The sequence below is a fragment of the Diceros bicornis genome, chromosome 12 (genome assembly GCF_020826845.1).
Source record: "Diceros bicornis minor isolate mBicDic1 chromosome 12, mDicBic1.mat.cur, whole genome shotgun sequence".
Taxonomy (NCBI): Eukaryota; Metazoa; Chordata; class Mammalia; order Perissodactyla; family Rhinocerotidae; genus Diceros; species Diceros bicornis.
Window position 1 is genome coordinate 38,865,245 of NC_080751.1, and position 18,674 is coordinate 38,883,918.

The window sequence follows — 18,674 nt, forward strand, 5'->3', positions numbered from 1 at the left end:
TAATCGGTTAAACACAACTTGTGTGTGGCACAGCATTCTACGTCTTTAAACGCTTCTGCTTTCATCTCTCCAGCACCATTGAATTCAGGGTTTGGGCCATGTAATTGCATCTCTGGAAAGGCAAGATTTTGCTGAAAGTGCAGTGCGTCCAGCAGATCCTATAAGCAATATCACCCTCTGTACTCTGAGTCACAAAGCCCTAAATCACAGGTTCCTTCAAGCCAGTATCGACTCTGCCTCCCAGCCCTGAACCAAACTAAGCAGCCAGCACAGGGGCTCTCCCTTTTCTGTGTCCACTTCCTCTTCACCCACTCCTAGGCCTCCAGATCCTCATGTTTTTTCCCTCTTCTTTTATCCAAAGGTTAGTTGCTTTCAGGAAATGACCTGAAACTCATTCAAAACAAGATAATAAATGATGGATAACTTTGACTTACGCTTTACAGAGGACTTTTTTTCTTCACTTTAACAAGGATCAAAGTCTTAAGCTTAAAAACAATCCCTCTTTTTTATTATCTAGGGATGACAAGTTATTTTCCAGGACAGTAGGGTTTTCCCAGTGCTGGTGGGGTCACATCAGGGATGTGCTTCCCTCACAGGGGCTATAGGCAACTTTCGTGGTCCACAGCACTCCAGCCGCTCCCAGGCTGTATGGCCAAGGCATTCAGAGTACCACTTCACCCGGAGCCAGAGACATGCGGGCTAGGCAGCAGAATTTCCCTCGTCATCTTGGAAGATTATGGAGAGGGATGCACAGAACAAAACTGTGTCTTCTGCCCAGAATGTTCATTTGAATACAAAGACTGCATCTGACAAATAACCTCACACGTGACATGGATTTCTCTGATGCCTGCCTTTGGATATCTTTCTAATCATCATCATCATTACAATAATAACAATACTAACAACTATAATAAATGCTGACTGTGTCAGTTCCAGGGCAAAATTCTTCATACGTGACATTTTCTTCCTATGAGGTTAGAGCACTTCTTTCTACTTAAATAACTACCCACCAAGAGCCTTCAGCCCTGGTAGTATGGTAGTCAGAAGCTGGGGACAGGAATGACTCAAGGATATTTCATGAAAGTTCGTTTTGTTTTTGTGTGGGGAAGATCAGCTCTGAGCTAACATCCATGCCAATCTTCCTCTTTTTGTTGAGGAAGACTGGCCCTGGGCTTACATCCGTGCCCATCTTCCTCTACTTTATATGGGATACCGCCACAGCATGGCCTGACAAGCAGTGCATCGGTGTGCACCCGGGATCCGAACCTGGGCCGCCAGGAGCGGAGCACTTGCGCTTAACCGCTATGCCACAGGGCCGGCCCCTATTTCACGAAAGTTCTTAAAATGTGCGTGGAGTGGTGGCCAGTTCTAAGAAGGGGCACCAGCCAATACCAGGTCAGTCTAGAATCAGGGGAGAGAAACTCAGCCTGGCCTAGAAAGTAGGGCCCCAACCAAGAAGAGAGCCAGATTGCCCCAGGATGTCCAGCAGATGAGAGAAAGGTGGGTGGGACTGGGGTGGAGCAAGGCGGTTTCTTGCTGGTGGTCTCGCCTTCTTTCAGGCCCCCAGCCACTACACTCCTCCAGGAGTGATCTTGGCCCTTTGAGTTTAGTGGGGAGACTTGCTTTGGGAGACGGCAAGGACAAGGGAGTAAGATATAAGCAGTAACAAAAAGCCTCACATCATTTACGGTGGGCTTTCATAGCCATCATCTCATTTTACCACGATCCTGTGAAACAAGTTGAGAAAGTATGACCATCTCCATGTTATAGAAGAGGAAGCCGAGATCTGAGGGTTTCTTGAGAAACCCTAGAAGGTGAGAGGGGAGTGGTTGGAATGGCGAAGAGTTGCCACGAGAACTGTGACTCTGGAAAAAAATGGCGACTCTGGATACTGCAGAAAGCTGAGGTCAGGTTGGGAGATCCCCGCCCTGACGCCACATCCAGTGATACACTAGTCAGCAAGCCACAGTGGCATTTCCTCGAGCCAGGTCTACCCAGGCCCAGGCCCTTCACTTGGCTTTTCTTTCCCTCCCTGATGGTGGCCATTGCTCATGGCATCCATTCTTCCCTATCTTCCTCCTTCCACCTCCCATCTTCCCACATTCCGGATCCTCCCACATTCCCAATGCCAGGGCACAGACGGGAGGGCAGAGGTGAGGCAGTGGGGGAGTCAGGAACTGGTGCAGCTTTAATGCCCCTCTCAACCCTCCCACGACAACCCAAGCCTCTTCCCCACCTGTTTCACCTCACCTTCAGCTAAGAACTAGAGCTGACACAGCCTTGCACGTGTGGTCTTAGATGCTCTTTCAACAACTCAAATAAACGATTTAGGGTAAGAATAACAGCTAACACTGAACACTTCATCTTGGATTTGAACCTAGGCTGCCTAACCCCAGAGTCGACGCTCTTAACCACTACACTCTCCCATAAGAGGATTTCCAGTCGGGCCTGGCTTTGGGGGTTAGAGTCTGGCTTAGCTCCCTTCATCAAAAAGTCTACAAAACTAGGCTGGACAGTGGCCGGAATGGAGGTGACACAGGAGGAGCAAAGGCTGAGGGAAGAGCTCATTAACAGAAGAGAACAAGTGGAAGCCATGTAGCCAGGGGCCAGTTTCCAGGGCAGAACCTGAAGCTCCCAGCTGGCCTCTGAATTGGGAGTCCTGATGGAAATCTCTAGACTCTCATCTCCTGGGGAAGCAGACTGGCCTGGAAATTTCCTTGGCAGCCTGACACATATATGGAGGAATATGTACACACCACAATGATCAACAGTGACAAGAGAGTCAAACACCAGAACAGCTCTGCAGTCAGACCCTGGTGCTGCGTCAACGGGGGACCACCAACTACGGAATGAGGAACCCCTTAGCTGCACTGATGGGATGAAACAGTGACACAGGCCCACAAGCTTGCGCCCAGCAATACAACATTGATGCCCCAGACTCATACCTTTACCACAGGCACAAGTACACACACACACACACGTAGGACACAGCCCTGCCCACGGCACACACGCTGCCTGGCCCCAACCTGTCGTCGCAGTAGGTGAACTTCATGTCCATGCTGTGGCGGCTCAGGAAGGTCTTGCTGTCCAGCGGGATGTCCATGTGGGACGGGTGCTGGATGGGCTCACACATGATGATGAGGCAGGAGAGCAGGGGCTCCTTGTAGCCGCAGAGACTATTATGAGGGGGGCAGTTGTTGTAGACCTTCACCTGGCCAGTGCAGTGTAAGACCTGGAGACCAGCCATGGAGGGTCAGACGTGGGGCCGAGAGCATGGGGGGGCACACCTGGGACTCCAACCCAGGTCTGATTTGTCCTACCTTCCAGGTAGCTGATTTGAGGTTGACGGTTCGGCCTCTGTTGGTGACCGTGCACTTCATCCTCATGAAGAAGTCCCGCTCTGTGGACATGTCTTTGCTTTTCTTCCCAAAACCGGAGCCTGGATGGGGAAGGGTGGAGGGAACCAGTTGAATTTAGTTTTATGTTTATATTCAGAAGAGGGGCCCCACTGCAGTTTTTCTGCAGGGCAATGTATTGTTCATATTTCCCATGGATCTGCTCTCAGAGCCTGCCATGAATGCTGAGTACCATCTTGGCCTATGGACTAGGCTTTCTCATCTCCAGCTTGTCTCCCCAACTGGAGTATAAGCTCCTAGAGGGTAGGGGCTGTTCCATCGTTTTATTTCCCATTGTGCCTAGCACATGGTCAGTGCCCACTTCAGAGCAGTGAGGCAATGAGTGACTATTAGCCATAATCTCAGCAAACCTTTCCTCGGGCAGGCCCAGGTTCCCTAGAAGGAATTCCAAGGGACAGTCAGGACGAGACCACAATTACTCCAAGGGGACAAACCTCTCAGGTTACAAATGTCCCCCAGACACTCCTGTCTTTTCTTCATTCCTGTCCCTCAGGAATTTGAACCCTCCAGTGCGCTCTTTTCAACCTGCAATGGCTGCATTCAGGAGACTGTTCCATCAGCTTTCTCCCTAAAGTGACATATGTCAAGGCTCAAGAGAGACCTCTGGTCCAAATCTCCTGGGGTTTGGTAAGCAAGTTCACTTTGAAGATTATCAACATGGATCATGTCCTTTCTCAGAAAGGATATTAAATAAATCACCAAGACAAACAACATAGCTTCCTTCCTTATAGTCTCTAAATAGCCTGCCCATTCAGAACTTTTCTCACTTTTTGCAAAACAAAGTCATGAATGCAGTAGGTGCTAGCTGAGTCCCCTTTGTCCATGTCTAAATTCTGCCTACACCACCACCATCTCCATCCTGGATCTTCCAAGGTACACTCCTGCCCCCTGCCCAGCATCACCAAACAATCCAGAGCCTTGTTTCAAATGGTCCCACCCCTTCCTCCAGGCATGGCCACCTGCCTCTGCAGTAAACCTCCAGAGGGCCGTGATTTATTTGACTGACATATCATCAAAGAGCTATGTGTCAAGTGAATTGCAGCACCTTTGAATCTATATTAAACATTCCTACTAAGACATCCCACTAAGTAATAGACCCAAATGGTAAATCTTTTTTTTTAAGAGAAAATATTCCTCCATCATGATTATAAAACCATCTCTCCCATACTTAATTACATTTCTCACAATTTTAATTTTCATAGGTGGGGTCTGCATATCATGAGATATTCTTATATCCTGGGGCCTGGACCCACCACCAGGACCAGCTCAGGTGTTGGGGATTAGTAGGCTGGAGGGACTCATTTGTGGCTGTGACGTAGGTTATTATTGTGGCCTCCTAACTTGTTAACCTCTGGATTCTCCTCATTCTGCCATTTGATTACTCTTTCTAAACAGCTCCAATCAGATTACCCCACCCCTGCTCAAAAACTTTCAATAGCTCCCTCCTGTCTACAGGATAAAGTTCAAGGCCCTCGCCTGGCCTTCAAAGCTTTCCACAATCTGCCTCACAGCCTTATCTTCCTCTAGGTCCTCACATTAACCCTTTACTTCCAGATCGTGAGTCCACTCAAGCCAGCAGCTTCAAAGAGGATTTGCTGATTCATTGAGTTTGATCACAAGTCCTTGAGACATGGACCAAGAGATCTGAGTTTTAGTCAGATACATAAAGTAGAATTATGCTGTGAACCATGGCACTTGGGAGCTGGAAGGTCCTAGACTTTGCCTGCTCCAATGCTGTCAATCTGAAAAGAAAGACTCTGAGGAACAGAGCAGTGAAGTGACTTGGTTCAGGTCACAAGATCAGACTGAGATGCAGGTCAGCGGTTGAACTGAGACTGAGAACTCAAGGGCTAAAGGGTTTCTGGAGTAGAGAAGAAACAAAAGACTTTGATTTTCTCACGCTTCTCGTACTTGCTTTAGAAAGGGATTCAGAAAGTCTGGTAGCCCCTCCTCATAGACCCAAACAAGACTTTCTCAGCAGCATGGATAAAACACTGAACAGCCCATGGAGTGCTCTCCAGCCTGTGTAATGTAGGAGCAGGTGGCCTGAGGCCTTCAGGTGGAAGGGCAGAGGGGCTGGGTGAGAAGTCGGTAGTGGTGCTGGGGTGGCTGTAATTCTGCACTTTGCAGGCTCAGTCTCTAACGAGGGTGGAAGTGGACCAACGAAGCGTCTGCTTTTGCAGCATATGCGGTAACAATAGCCAAACCTTGCAGGCTTGGTACCACTGCCTTTGTTATTCAGGTTGTACAAGCACACACCCCCTGCAGTGAACAGGAGAGAGATGTTAAAGGAGATATCAAGACAGGGGCAGAATCTGCCCAGGGCAGTGATTGAATCCCAGGTTCAGAAGAGACCTTGAAAGGAGCCCCACTTCTGCTCAAAGCTTCAGTCCTCTTGACAATACACCCATTTGTGTCTTTGCTTGAATGTCCCCAGTTACAAGAGATGAAAGCAGCAGCTCTGATTGTCACTACAAAGTCCTTTCTGCCTGGATGGGCCCTTCCATACCCTGGCACCTGCTGGATGCCCCCACAGGTAAGATGCAGCACACGAGACCTTTTAAATCTCTTCTCCATCAAAAACTACCTGTCCTATGTCTTATCACCAGGGGACCAGATTCGTTCCTTGGCTCTGGGGGTAGCTAGTCTCCAAAGGTGGCCTCACTGAGCCACACCTCCTGATATTTACAGCCTTGGGTTGTTCCCACATTGAATTGGGGCTAGCCTGTAAGTCACTCTAACAACAGAAGAGGCAGAGTGATGCGGTGCCAGTTTCAGGACTAAGCCTTCAGAAGGCCCAGAAGTTTCTACTTTCGTACTTTTGGGAGCCCTAAGCTGCTCTGTAAGAAGTCTGGCTACTCTGGAGACACCATGTTGAGAGGGAGAGGGTCTGAGACTCCATGGAATGAGAGAGGTCTGGCTGTGCCAGCATCCCAGCTGAGTCCCAGCCTCCAGCTACTGGCCACAAGGTCCCATAGCTGTGGGTGAGACATCTTGGTCATCCCACCTTGTCCAGCCTCCAGACGATGGCAGCCCAGCTGACATCACATGGAGCAAAAAACCACTCACAGAACCCACAGAATCATGAAAAGGTAATAAAATGATCATCTAAGCCACTATGTTTTAGGTGATTTTTTACACAGCAATAGACAGCTGCAATAGTTCCCATGGACATTTTGGCACTGACAAGTTTATTGGTTTGGGTGGTGTTAGTTGGCAGAAATGCTGGACTCTCAGTGATGAAACCTCCTGGAGACAGTATCGTAAGCCAAAGAAATGTCCTAATAGTGTGCTATCGGGCACCATGAAGGGAACTCATGATATTTGTGAGTACTACTAGGTCCTTTCAGTGCCCTCCATCTCGTCTCACAGGCTCTGCTGGATTTTTTATGGATGTCAGTTGTTTTCTGGTTCATGATGGCCATGATCCATCAGTTCTACATTCATAGACAAAGGGAATGCAGATCCCCTCCCAGGTGGTGTAAGAAGGAAGAGAATATACAATGAAGAATACTTTACCATTTTTGAGACTCAGGTTCTCACGGATCTCCTCATGGTCACAGGGATGAGTGAAGTCAAAGATACTGTGTCCTGTTAGCTCCACCTATTTCAAAAACAAGGTTGGGCTTCATTATTCTTAACACTGAAGAAGAAATCTCCAAGAGGAAGCTGAGCCACGTTCCAGATTTGGAGACAGGGAGAAGACTGAACCAGGTCTTCTCATATTCCAATCCAATGTTAGGTCCACCAGGATGGCCATCAGCAATGCCAAACCCAATGCCAGGTACTGGGAGTCTGTTCCTGAGGCTTATAGCCTGAGATCAGAGAGGAGGAGGGTAGGCACATCAGGGAGAGGTCAGGAGGTATGTGACCAGAACTTTCCACTAATTTCTACCCCCAAATGGAAACTCTTCTCCCTTTTGTTTTATTTATTTATTTATTTTTGTGTGTGAGGAAGATCAGCCCTGAGCTAACATCCATGCCAATCCTCCTCTTTTTTGCTGAGGAAGACTGGCCCTGGGCTAACATCCGTGCCCATCTTCCTCAACTTTATATGGGACGCCGCCACAGCATGGCTTGACAAGCGGTGCGTCAGTGTGCGCCTGGGATCTGGACCCAGGCCGCCAGCAGCGGAGCGTGCGCACTTAACCGCTACACCACCAGGCCGGTCCCCTCTTCCCCCTTTTGAAAGAGACCCAGAGGAGGGTATCACCTGTGTGAGTCCCATGAACTTGCTGATGTTTTCTGACAGAAAGATCATGTCGCCATCTTGGGTCACCACGGCAATGAAACCCTCCAAGGCTTTCAGGTACAAGTTGTCCATCTGTTGGTCAGCCTCAGCTTCAGACTCATTTTCAGAGCAAACTGGAAAGAGAAGGGGTTGGATGGCTTGCATGAATGTGGTGTTAAAACAGATGTGACTGGCATGGATGGATGTCTGCCAGGATGGCTCAAAGGCATTATGTGGACTTTTCTGGAAACGCACATTGCCAACCTTCTAAGTGTCTACCACATGCCCAAGCAGTGGGCATTTGATGAGCACCACTACACGGAGGACACCCTGACTGGGGCTTTGTGGTCAGTACAGTTGTAGTGGTGGTTACACCTGTGGTACTAGTGGTAATGGTGGCAGTAGTGGTCATTGATGCAACAGCAGTCACAGTAGTAGTAGGAACAATGATTTCTACTGCTAATGTATATTGAGCAATGACAGCATATCAGGTACTGCACTGAGCATGCTATGTAATCTTTGCAACTCATAGGAGGCAGGTACTCTCATCTTACAGATGAGGCTTAGGGAGATTACATCATTTTCCCAAGGTTATAAAGGTTGTAGCCAATGGACTCAGGCAGCTGAGTCCAGAACTACACTCCTAACCATTTATAGGCTTTGGAGTCAAATAAAAACAGATTCTATTCCTCCTATAAGGCTACAACTTTGGGTAAGTAACCACCTCTTTGAACATCAGTTTCTTCATTAGCTAAATGAGGATAATAATTTCCATCTCTTTGAGTTGTAAGGATTAAATAAATATGTAAAATGCCTAAAATGGTACCAACCATTGTGAATTCTTTCCCCCTCTGCTCTGTCTACGATACTGTCACTGCCCTCAAATTGCTCAAAGCCTAGATGGGGATGTGTAGCAGAAAGAGATGCAAATCTAAGTAAAAACTCAAGGGCAACAGAGCTGGGCGCCCAAAGAGGAGTGTAGACAGTAAGTGCTCAAAGGGTCAGAGGAAGAGGAGGTTGCTTTGGGGGTGGTCAGAGACAACTGTTACAAAGAAGAGGATTTGAGGAGACTCATGAAAAACAGGGATTTCACTCTGTAAAATGAAAGAAGGGCTTTCTGGGCCCGGTGGATTGGGCAGACACTGGAAAACACGGAGGTGGTAGAGCCTGGAGCAAGCTCCCTCCCAGGGACTGAGAAGAGGCCCATCAGGCTAAAGAGAAGGGTCCATTTCCCAGTCTCAGCAATTGGGCTGTTGAGGTGGGTCCAGGGTCCTGGAGGAGTGGCATCTCAGAGCATGGCTTTGGGGAGATTCATCTGGCAATGGCATGCAGAACAGTTTGGAGAGAATGAAGACCAGAGGTGCAAAACTGCATGAGGCAACTAACTGCATTAATGGTGGGCTTCAGCGGTGCTTGCTGGGGGCAACTGGAAAGCACCCACCCCCAACCAACCACTGTGAGTGGCCCTGGCCTATCAAGTAGACATCTACTATCTGTAAAATGGAGACCCGGCTCTTGTCCCACACAAATAAGGGCCCAGGCCCCAGGCCCTTGGTTATTATCCTGAGACCCAGACTTTATTTCAGCCCCACTTCTCCCTCATTATTTAACTGCAAACATACATTTACTCATAAAAATTTGTATCCATCCAGTACAAACATCAAGCTGAGTATGCCTCACTTAATTTATAGAACAAGGGGATTAGAGAGTAATTTTTTGCTTATAAAAGTTAATATTCACTTAACTAAAAGAAGTCTTTCAAGTTAAGACTGTTCTAGGGAATGTGAAATGCAATTAGATTTATGGGCCACTTGGCACGGGACACATGGATGCTGTGAAATGAGGTTCAAAGGCCTTTCTGCAACGGCACTGGCTTTATTTGGTTCTCTTTTCTCTTTTCCCTTGAGCCCCTAAATTTAAGCTCTGGGCTATATGCTGTTATTCTTCAACAAGAACAAATCCAAATTAGGCGATGTTCCTACCAAGGGGCTTCAATGGCACCACTGGGGACCAGCCACCTTCAGGACACAGGATCAGTGAATGTGCCAGAGTCACAGATGCTGCTATTTCTGCAGAGGAACAGAGCAGGCCTGTCCAGAAACAGGCCAGCCTTTACAGCCAAGAGTTGGGCTGTGCAGAGTAGCATCCTGGTGACTTGGCCTCTATTTTGCTAAAGTGTGGAACAAAATGATGGAAATTCTCTCCTCTTCACACCCTGGTTCAGGCGGCTAGCCTATGGGAGGGCAGACTATCTGGGAATGACCTTGTACCACACATATACTCACACTTGATCCCTGCTTAGGGTCTCTGCCAACCAACTAGTCAGCTGAAATGATGATAATGAACCAAAGTTCCAGGTATGGGTGACGCCACTGCCAATGTTAGTGCTCCCAGTTAACATCTATATTTAAACAGGGGCTTTAGGAGAAATAATGACTTACATCAGTGCTTTCAAATTTGAGCATGCACCTGGAGGACTTGCTAAAACAAGGATTTCTGGGCCCAGGGCTACTACATAATTTGTGGGGCCCAATGCAAAGTAAAAACGTGGGACCTCTTGTTGAAAAATTAAACTATGCCCAGAGCCCTTCTTAGTGTGGAGCCCTGCTGGACCGTGCAGGTCACACGCTTGTGAAGCCGGCCCTAGATGGGCCCCTCTTCAGAGTTCCTGATTCAGGAGGTCTCAGCTGGGGGCTGCGAATCTGCTTTTCTAGCAAGTTCCCAGGTGACATGCATGCTGCTGGCCCTAGGATCACAGGTTGAGAATCGCTGCCTTAACTCAAGGTCCTATGAGTAACCCTAACGCTGCAAAAACTGACCTATTTTGGCAGGTGGCGACCTATTTTGGGGATGGGTGAGGAGAGGTTTTCAGCACCATTTAAATCACAACACATAGGTGACCACCTTCTCCAGACAGCAGAGGTCAGCCCTGTGAGTGCTGGCAATTTGAGAAGATTTTTTCTCTTCCATTTCTTTGATCTCAGTGGCAACATTGACTTCAAAATCTGGAGTAATCCCAAGACAACCCTATTTGGGTTAACTAGGCCCAGAGGAAACAGTTCTGCTTAAAATTTCCTGTTTTTAACAGTTCCAACACAGCCAAACTGGTTTCCATCCGTGCCCAGTATACTTGCTTCCAGGAGGCGGCGAAATTGGCTACAGCAGCCCGCCAGCCGGCCTCTGGGAGGGAGGAGAGGGGCACTCAGGGGCCACGAATGGAAACAGAATGTCTTAGAACTGAAGTCACAATGGCTGGGGGACCAGGAAGCCAGCAGACTGGCCCCCAGGGACCCTGGGACAGCCGGGCCTCTTTCCTCTGAGGAACTATTTGCTCCCGCGACACCTGCTTATCCTCCTGGGGGTTTCTGAAGGCACCTGGCCAACTCACTGTCAGCTTGGAGCTGAGGGTAAACTGCAGGCCAGAGGAGACCCTTGCCTGAGGGGCCAGGGGCTCATGCACATCACCCCTGCTGAAGACTGCTCTGCCATGTGGACACTCTGCCTTCTGCACTGTAGCATCAATCTCTGACTCAGTGTTAGGCACGTAAGTAATTCACTACGTAGTTATCACACTCCTACTGTGTGTCTGCCCTGTGCTGGGCACAAAGCAGGCAATCAGTCAGGCCATCTGTCAACAAGTGTCACTTACTATGTGCTCAGTCCTGTCCTAGGGAAAGTCAGGGATACCGAGAGGTGTAGGCGCAATCCTTTCCCTCAAGGAATCTACAAACTGGTGGGGAAGACAAAGATAAACCGCTGTGAGATTACACAACAATCCAGAAGGAACCCTTGGTGCCGAATAAAGAGGAGCCCACAGTAGGTGCTCAGTAAGCCCCCAACGGGGTCTCTAAACTGCCTCGGGTTCTAGGTCTCAGTTACTTGCTTCCCAGGACCCTTCAGGGTCTGACCCCAAAGAAGAGGGGCAGGTCATCGAAATCAGAGGCGCTCTGCTGAGACGAAGCATGCTCAGCCTGGGGAGCACAACAAGATTCTTTAATGCTAAAAATAGCCCCAGTAAACAGGCTTTGATGACTCCCCACAGCCAGGATATGCGCGGGCTGAGGTTTCGGAGCACTTTTTCCGGAGCACCGCTCATTTCCTTCAGGCAGCACCACCCAGGTGGGGCGGGACCCCATGGGCAGCAGGACCTGGGCATCGGTGGTGAGCGGGCAGGGTGGCAGAGCAGACACTCCTGACTGGGTCTCTGCGACCAGACTGTCACAAGTGCTGCTGGTCAGGAGGTGTTTTTATTCCACCAGGGTCATTTTCCCTCTTTGTTTCCCACCCTGAGAAGATCCAGGACTGCTTGACTGTTCTTAAAGCCATTCTGATGCCATCTTCCTGGCACAGAAGGGCTTGGTTGACAGTCACCAGTCAGTTGTCATCACGGGCTTTCCTTTTAAACCGATTCCTCCCCTCCAGCTATCCCAGGCCCACAGACCCACCACTAACTCCCGTCCTGGGGTGTGCTGACTGCAAGAGCAGGCCCATTCAAGCCAGGAGGAAATTATTTTTGGGTCACTTACTGGATCATTAGCCATCCCTTTAAACCCCACCATTATACCAGGTAGCAGGCTTTGGCTACCCTCACATCTTTGGCAGAAGGCACTGATCTTGCTGGTCTCCCCACAGGGCCTTGAAAGTCCTCCACTAGAGATTCACTTCTTTGTTCTTTACATAACTTTTTATCCTCTCTTACCTCTCTGTAGTACCTTTCAAAGATGTAGCAGAGGGCTGGGGTCAGCAAATACCTGGCTGATTGACCAGACTTTTTTGGTTTAAGTTAAGGGAATGATGTGAACAATGTCAGTATCTCTAGAAGAGACTGCTCTCAGCCCTTAACATCCTAGCATGAATCAGCTTATTGGCACCTCTCCAAACAGGACAGAAAAAAGCCTTTGGAGGGTGGGTGGGGCAAGGGGCGGGACAGTAAAAAAGTAGGGGTGAGAGCCTGGGAAGAGAAGTCTGAAAGTGGGGCATAAGGAGGCACCAGAAACCACGTCTGCCTCCACAATTTTCCCTCTGGTCCCACTTTTCCTGCATGAAAAGGTCATAGTAAAACTCTGAAATCACTTGTCCCACATTTTAATGTCCTTCCCTTAGTAGTCTAGAGCTCATGAAATCATACTCTCTTATTAAGACTGCTGTCTTCACTAAGCAACGAAGCAATAATAAACCTGACATTTCTCTTTAGAAACCTTGCTTCACCTTGACCTCCAGCTCTTGTGTAAAATGAATTTGATTTCACCACGTACTAGTGTGGGGAAGCCAAAAATCAATTTTCTGGTGAAAAGCCAATTTTGCATATTTACTGCTGTTGAAGGCCCTCCGAATACAGAAGCGACCCCCATTTGGTCACGGTTTGCGGGGCTCATCTTGAAAGAGGATTTAAGACAATCAAGTGGTATTTCCACTGACGTTCCCGTCAGAGTGTGTTCTGTTCTCGGCCCAGCGTGGAAGCTAATATCATAAAGCTATTGTTTCAGTTCACTTCCTGTGATACGAATCTCAATCGGTGGCCCAGACTCCCAGCCTGAATTTCTCAGTGTTGAGGTTTCCTCTCCAACATTCCCACACAGAACAGCCTACTGTGAAAATCAAAGGGAAACGTGTTACTAAGTAAAGAAGAAACTTTTCTAAAGCAAAACCTGGTCTTTTTTAGCCTTTTGAACTCTGAGGTATGTAACCAGCTATTTCCTATTACAAAGCGAGCCAATATGGGTGCTCGCTCACCTTTGTTAGAAATGCTTCAAGAATGAACCTATGGTTTGTTTTGACTTGGAAAAGCTTGGCAACTCTGGATTTTGATAGAAACTGCTGAAAGGTGGGTAAGAGGATAGTAAGCGTTTACATTGGGTTTTCTTTTACATCATTTCTCCAGAAGGCTATACTTATAAACCAATTTACTTGTTCATAACTTTTATTTCTAAGCTATAACTTATTGAGAGCCTAACATGTGGCAAGCAAGAGGATACGGGCTTTTATAGCCATTATCTCAATCCTCAAACAGCAAGGTAAGTACTATTATCCCCTTTGTGCACATGAGAAAGTAAAGCTCAAAGACAGTAAAGAGATTTTCACAAGGTTACAGAGAAAGAAGGCAGCCAAACCGAGCTTCCAGTGGAGGTCTGTCTGCCCCCAAATCCTGCACTCCTTTTCATTGCACTGCATATTTTGAAAAAGCAAAATACGATTTAAAAAGAAAAAGATCCTGTCTCCCATACAATTCCTGAAAACGATTTCAACAATTGGTTTAAAGCATATGTGGCAGGAGCCTGGAATCGAGGGGAGAGAAAGGGGACATTGAAAAGCCATCTATCTCCTCCTCCCCCAGCGATGTGTGTTTTATAACTGCTCCTTCAAGGACACCAGGACCAGATGGCCAAATGGAGACACTTTTTATGCTTTACCGTCATTTCTTTCCTTGGGACAGAGAGGACCAGAGCTGATGTGCTGAGCGCTCTGGTTGGTCTGGGGCCAAGCCCAGCCAGAGGGCAGGCAGTTTGTGTCCACAACTTGCAACAGCTCCTGAGCGGGATGTGTGATGTCTTGCTGTGGCCACTCTGGTCCTATCTCCTCCACTCTGTCTGGCACATAGGGTGTTTACACCAGCACAAACGCAGGCAGAGGTGCTCAGAGAGCTTAGCCTGTTCCCCCAATATCCAGCCCTTGTCAACATCTTCACCTGACCAGGTTTGCAGAATGCTCCTGCCCTCCCATATTTGTCTTTCCCATGGACCAAGATTCAAAAAGACTTGAATTCCAGGAGCAGATTCACCATGTGCTAAATGTGTAACTTTGAGTAACCTTAACTTTTCTGTGCCTCACTCCTCATCATCTGTGAAATGAAGAGAAACGTTCTACAAGTCCAAATTCAATCAGAGAGGTATCCCAGGATTAATGTATTACTCCTTTTGGGGCTCTCTGTTGGTGGAGGAACGGGGGTGGTGGTGGAAGGAAACAATGATTAACCCAAAGAAATTAATGTCTAAGAGTAGAATTTCAAGTAACATAACAGGGAAGTTGAGATGTTTCTAGGTGTAAGGAAGGGGTCTCTATCTAGTCACTAAATCTTCCACTGCTTACTCTATGTATATGTAAAAATGATTCCAACATCACCAGACACTGCCCTCACCTGTCCAGGAAGACAAGCCTCACATGTGCCCTGTGATGGCATCTTCAGGCCCTTCTTATACTTCAGCCCATTGTTCCCTCTTTCTGTAGCATCTATGACGATGAATCTGCCATCACCTCACATTGTTTCTTTGAAAGTATTTATAGAGCATCTTTGCCCTTGGTTCCTCCCTCCTGTCCGCTCTTTTCCGAGACTCTTTAGATTTGCAGTACATGGTTAGCCCTCCAACCCTTGGACCCACTGAGCCGTCATCCTATTTTCTGAAAATCTTTCCCCCATATCCTTCCTGTGCTCCAGGGCCCAGAATAGCACATGCCGGTCTGGCCTCCCCACCTCACACTGGATTCCCTCTGCTCTGGGTTTCCTTCCCAGAATAGCCACTTCATAACAGGATAGCAGAATCAACCCAGCTCCAAGGCACCAGGCTCACTCAGGAAAACTGAAAACCAACCACAAAAGAGCCTTCCTGCCTGCCTGCCTCCCTCACGCTCACCACCTGGGATGCTGCCCACCTGCAGTGCCACAGCCGGGAGGGGAGGGGCACTGCCTGCTGCCCAGTTTCCCTATGAAACAGACTAGATGAGACTGTGACATAGCATCTGAAACTGGAAAACTCCTCAACCCACCTCTTTCTGGTCAGAACTAACAGGAAATGGTGTTTTGAAGAATGTGAACTCTGAGGAGAAAAAAAGTCTTGTGAACTTGAGACTCGCAGAGATACCAGGGAGGGTGAGCATTAGTTGGTTTGATGGGGAGGCTGTTCTCCATCAAGGACTCCCCAGTGTGAATGAGTGTAGCCGGGTCAGTTGCGATACAGACGTCATCTTAGTTAATTCTCACAGACACCCGGTGCTATAAGTATTTTTAACTCCTTTTTACAGATGAGGAAACCAAGAGCAGAGACACCAAATAATCTGCCTGGCATACTGACTATTAAGAGGGAAAAGATTGCATGGGCACACCTCTGCTTTCCTGGAGAAGGTAGCTGGAAGATAAGCACCAGAATGCTCCCTAAGGATGCAGCCCAGAGCCAGCAAAGGCTGCTCTTGTTCTCCCAGCCCTCTCTGTCCTCCTCAGCTTCTGGGTGCCCATGCACTTCCTTGGTTCTGTCCCTGCTCTTCATCTCATGGTTGTATTCATTGTAAAGGTCATTGCTGGAAAGGAGATGTTCAACATGAAGGAAGAAAGCACTAACAATGGCATTGCTGTGGGGGCCAGTTCTGCAGAGTGGGAGTTCCCGGACAGAGAACTTCCCACTGGCCTTCCGACTCTGGCACAACGGAGCCTCCTGTGTGTAAGGACGGGCTGGTAAGGCTGCCATTGGTGCCAACCTGGGGGAGCCTGCCAGCCTCACCTGAGGACAGGAGTTTGTGTGTTCGCAGGAAGCTGATAGCCAGCCGCATGATAGAGGCCTTGTCCAGGTGGGAGCTCACGCTGTGAGGCAGGGGCAGCTCGTGGGCCAGCTCGTAGAAGACCTCCGTCTCCTTGCTGCGCCGGCACCTTGCAGCATCTCGGGACTTCTCCTTCCTCCTCTCCGAGCTACTCCTAAATTGAGAGACAAGGGTTAGTCCCTAAAACATCACTGCCATCCTATCACACCCCTGGTCAAGACATCCCCAGGGCCCCCCAACCCACGGAACAACCAAACGCTCCCAATGAACTGATCCAAGCTCACAGCAGTCGCCTGAGCCACATACAGCCTGCTTTATACTGTCAGCTCTGCACTCATGTGTGTTTGTGTCTTCTCAACCGCCTTCCTCCTCCCGTGTGCCCATGGTGTCCAGACAGGGCTTCACATGGGTGGAGTTTGAGCAAAGACTTGTGGATTTAATTAATCAACTGGCAATGCCCTGGACCTGGTCCTGGGTTATCTGGGGACTGAGGTAAATGCCCAGTGATGGAGAGGGAAATATAAGGAAGCTATAGCCCATGGCCCAGATGGCTGTGTCAAAAGCTCTGGAGAACAAGATGAAAGACTGCTTCAAGGTTCTCTTTCCAGATAAAAAGCACTTAGAAAAAAGTAAGCCTAATACTGGACCTTAGATCCCATTTTGTATCAGTGATTTCCACAGTAAAAGTCAAAAATGCTGTTAGAGCCCAAGAAGAACAGTCAGCCAGACATCCATCAGTCTGGTGTCCCTAAGTGCATACTTGCCCGGGGTTAAAAAGGCGTGAGCACAAACATGGTTTCTCTCTAATCCTGCCAGCATAGGTACCAGCCTGTCTGATGCTCACTTTCCTCTTCTTTGCATGACAGAAGGAAAGATGACACACACTCAAACCTGCCTCTTTCAGGAAGTCCTAAAGAAATCCTGGATCTTCTTAGCATGCCCACATGAAGTTCTAACATGGGCAAGATTAAAAGCCAGACTGCCTGGACTGAAATTCTAACTTCTCCACTGGCCAGCACTATATAGTAAATTATTAAAATTGCTTAGGGGCTGGACTGGTGGTGTAGTGGTTAAGTTCAGTGTGCTCCGCTTTGGTGGCCCGGGTTCGTGGGTTCGGATCTCAGGCACAGACCTACACCACTCATCAAGCCATGCTGTGGCAGCAACCCATGTACAAAGTGGATGAGGAAGGGTACAGACGTTGGCTCAGGGCTAATCTTCCTCAAGCAAAAAGGGGGAGATTGGCAACAGATGTTAGCTCAGGGCCACTCTTCCTCACACACACACACACATACACACACAAACCCCAAAACTGCTTAGCCTCAGTTTTCTAATCTGTCAAATGGTAATAACAGTACTTACCCCACAGAGTTATTGTGAGGCTTGAATACAATAATTTATATAAAATCTTAACCACTGGGTCTATCCCAACTGTAAGCAATCAATGTCAGCTAATAATAACAAATTTGTCCATGAAAAGATGATCAGAGTAATACATGACAAAAGTACAGTACAGCCCTATTTTCATAGAAGTGTATGTATTATACACATATAGGAAAAATTCTAGAAATAAAATAACTGTTAGTCTTACAGCTATCACATAGATAGTGCTTCCTATATTCCAGTTGCTATTTTAAGCACCACATTTGCTTCTTTAATTCTTGGAAGTAGTTATTATTATTATCCCTAATTTACAGACAAGCAAATGGGTCCAGGCTAAGTAATTCACTTGCAGCCTCTCGGCAGGTAAATGAGCAAGTAGGGCTTTGTACCAGGCAGGTGGGCCCCAGAATCTAGGCTCTGTCCGTCAATGACTGTTCTGCCTCCCTACACTCCAAAATGTTAGCAGTTTCAGGTCAATGAGGTTAGGGGGATTTTTTTTCTTACTGCTTATCTGTATTTTCTTAGGTTTCTATAAATAACCTATATTGCTTATTTAATAAATAATCTTGATTTTACTTTTTTAGAAAGTATCCAATGCAGTTCACGGCTCTCGAAGCTCATCCAGTCAGCTCCAGCTGGCTCTCTCTGCCCTCCTTTCTGAGATTTCCAAAACCAGAGGCTGCTTCTCCTTTTGTTTGGCTTTGTCGCCTATTATCTGGTCAGAAAATCAGTATTTTGGGATTCACAGAATGTTGACACACCTTTCAAACCCCTCAAGATTTGGGGTAGAGGCACTGTTTTGATTTTACAACATGCTTCATTTTAAAAAACAGGACATCCAGCTCCCTAGATGGATCAAGCATCATATACTCAAGAGTGCAGGAAGAATGTCCAACAGCTGTTGATAGTCAGGAAGAACCTTCAGAGAAACTGTGAAATAGGTGACATTGTTTTTCTTGTCCTATCTCCCTTTTCTGTTTCCTCTACCTAACTCCTGCTTCCTCCTCTCCTCCAGGTTCCAACTCTCAGAACTCTCCCCACTGTCCCCCACCCCTCCCCACCCTCTCAGGACCTGCCCTTAGGGTCACTTTGCTTTTGCACCAGACCTTTAGTGGAAG

The 18,674-nt window shown here is 47.8% G+C and overlaps 1 protein-coding gene across 2 annotated transcripts in view; it reads right to left on the reverse strand.

Moving 5' to 3' along the window:
* Positions 1 to 18,674, reverse strand: part of EPAS1 (endothelial PAS domain protein 1) — an 86,652-nt gene that overhangs the window by 23,545 nt on the left and 44,433 nt on the right. For both annotated transcript variants that reach the window (XM_058551310.1, XM_058551309.1), the window contains exons 2-6: positions 16,137 to 16,327; positions 7,630 to 7,781; positions 6,936 to 7,020; positions 3,321 to 3,439; positions 3,027 to 3,232 (exon numbers count right to left, since the gene is read on the reverse strand). In XM_058551310.1, the coding sequence (XP_058407293.1) occupies positions 3,027 to 3,232; positions 3,321 to 3,439; positions 6,936 to 7,020; positions 7,630 to 7,781; positions 16,137 to 16,327 (753 nt within the window). The remainder of the gene's footprint in view (positions 1 to 3,026; positions 3,233 to 3,320; positions 3,440 to 6,935; positions 7,021 to 7,629; positions 7,782 to 16,136; positions 16,328 to 18,674) is intronic.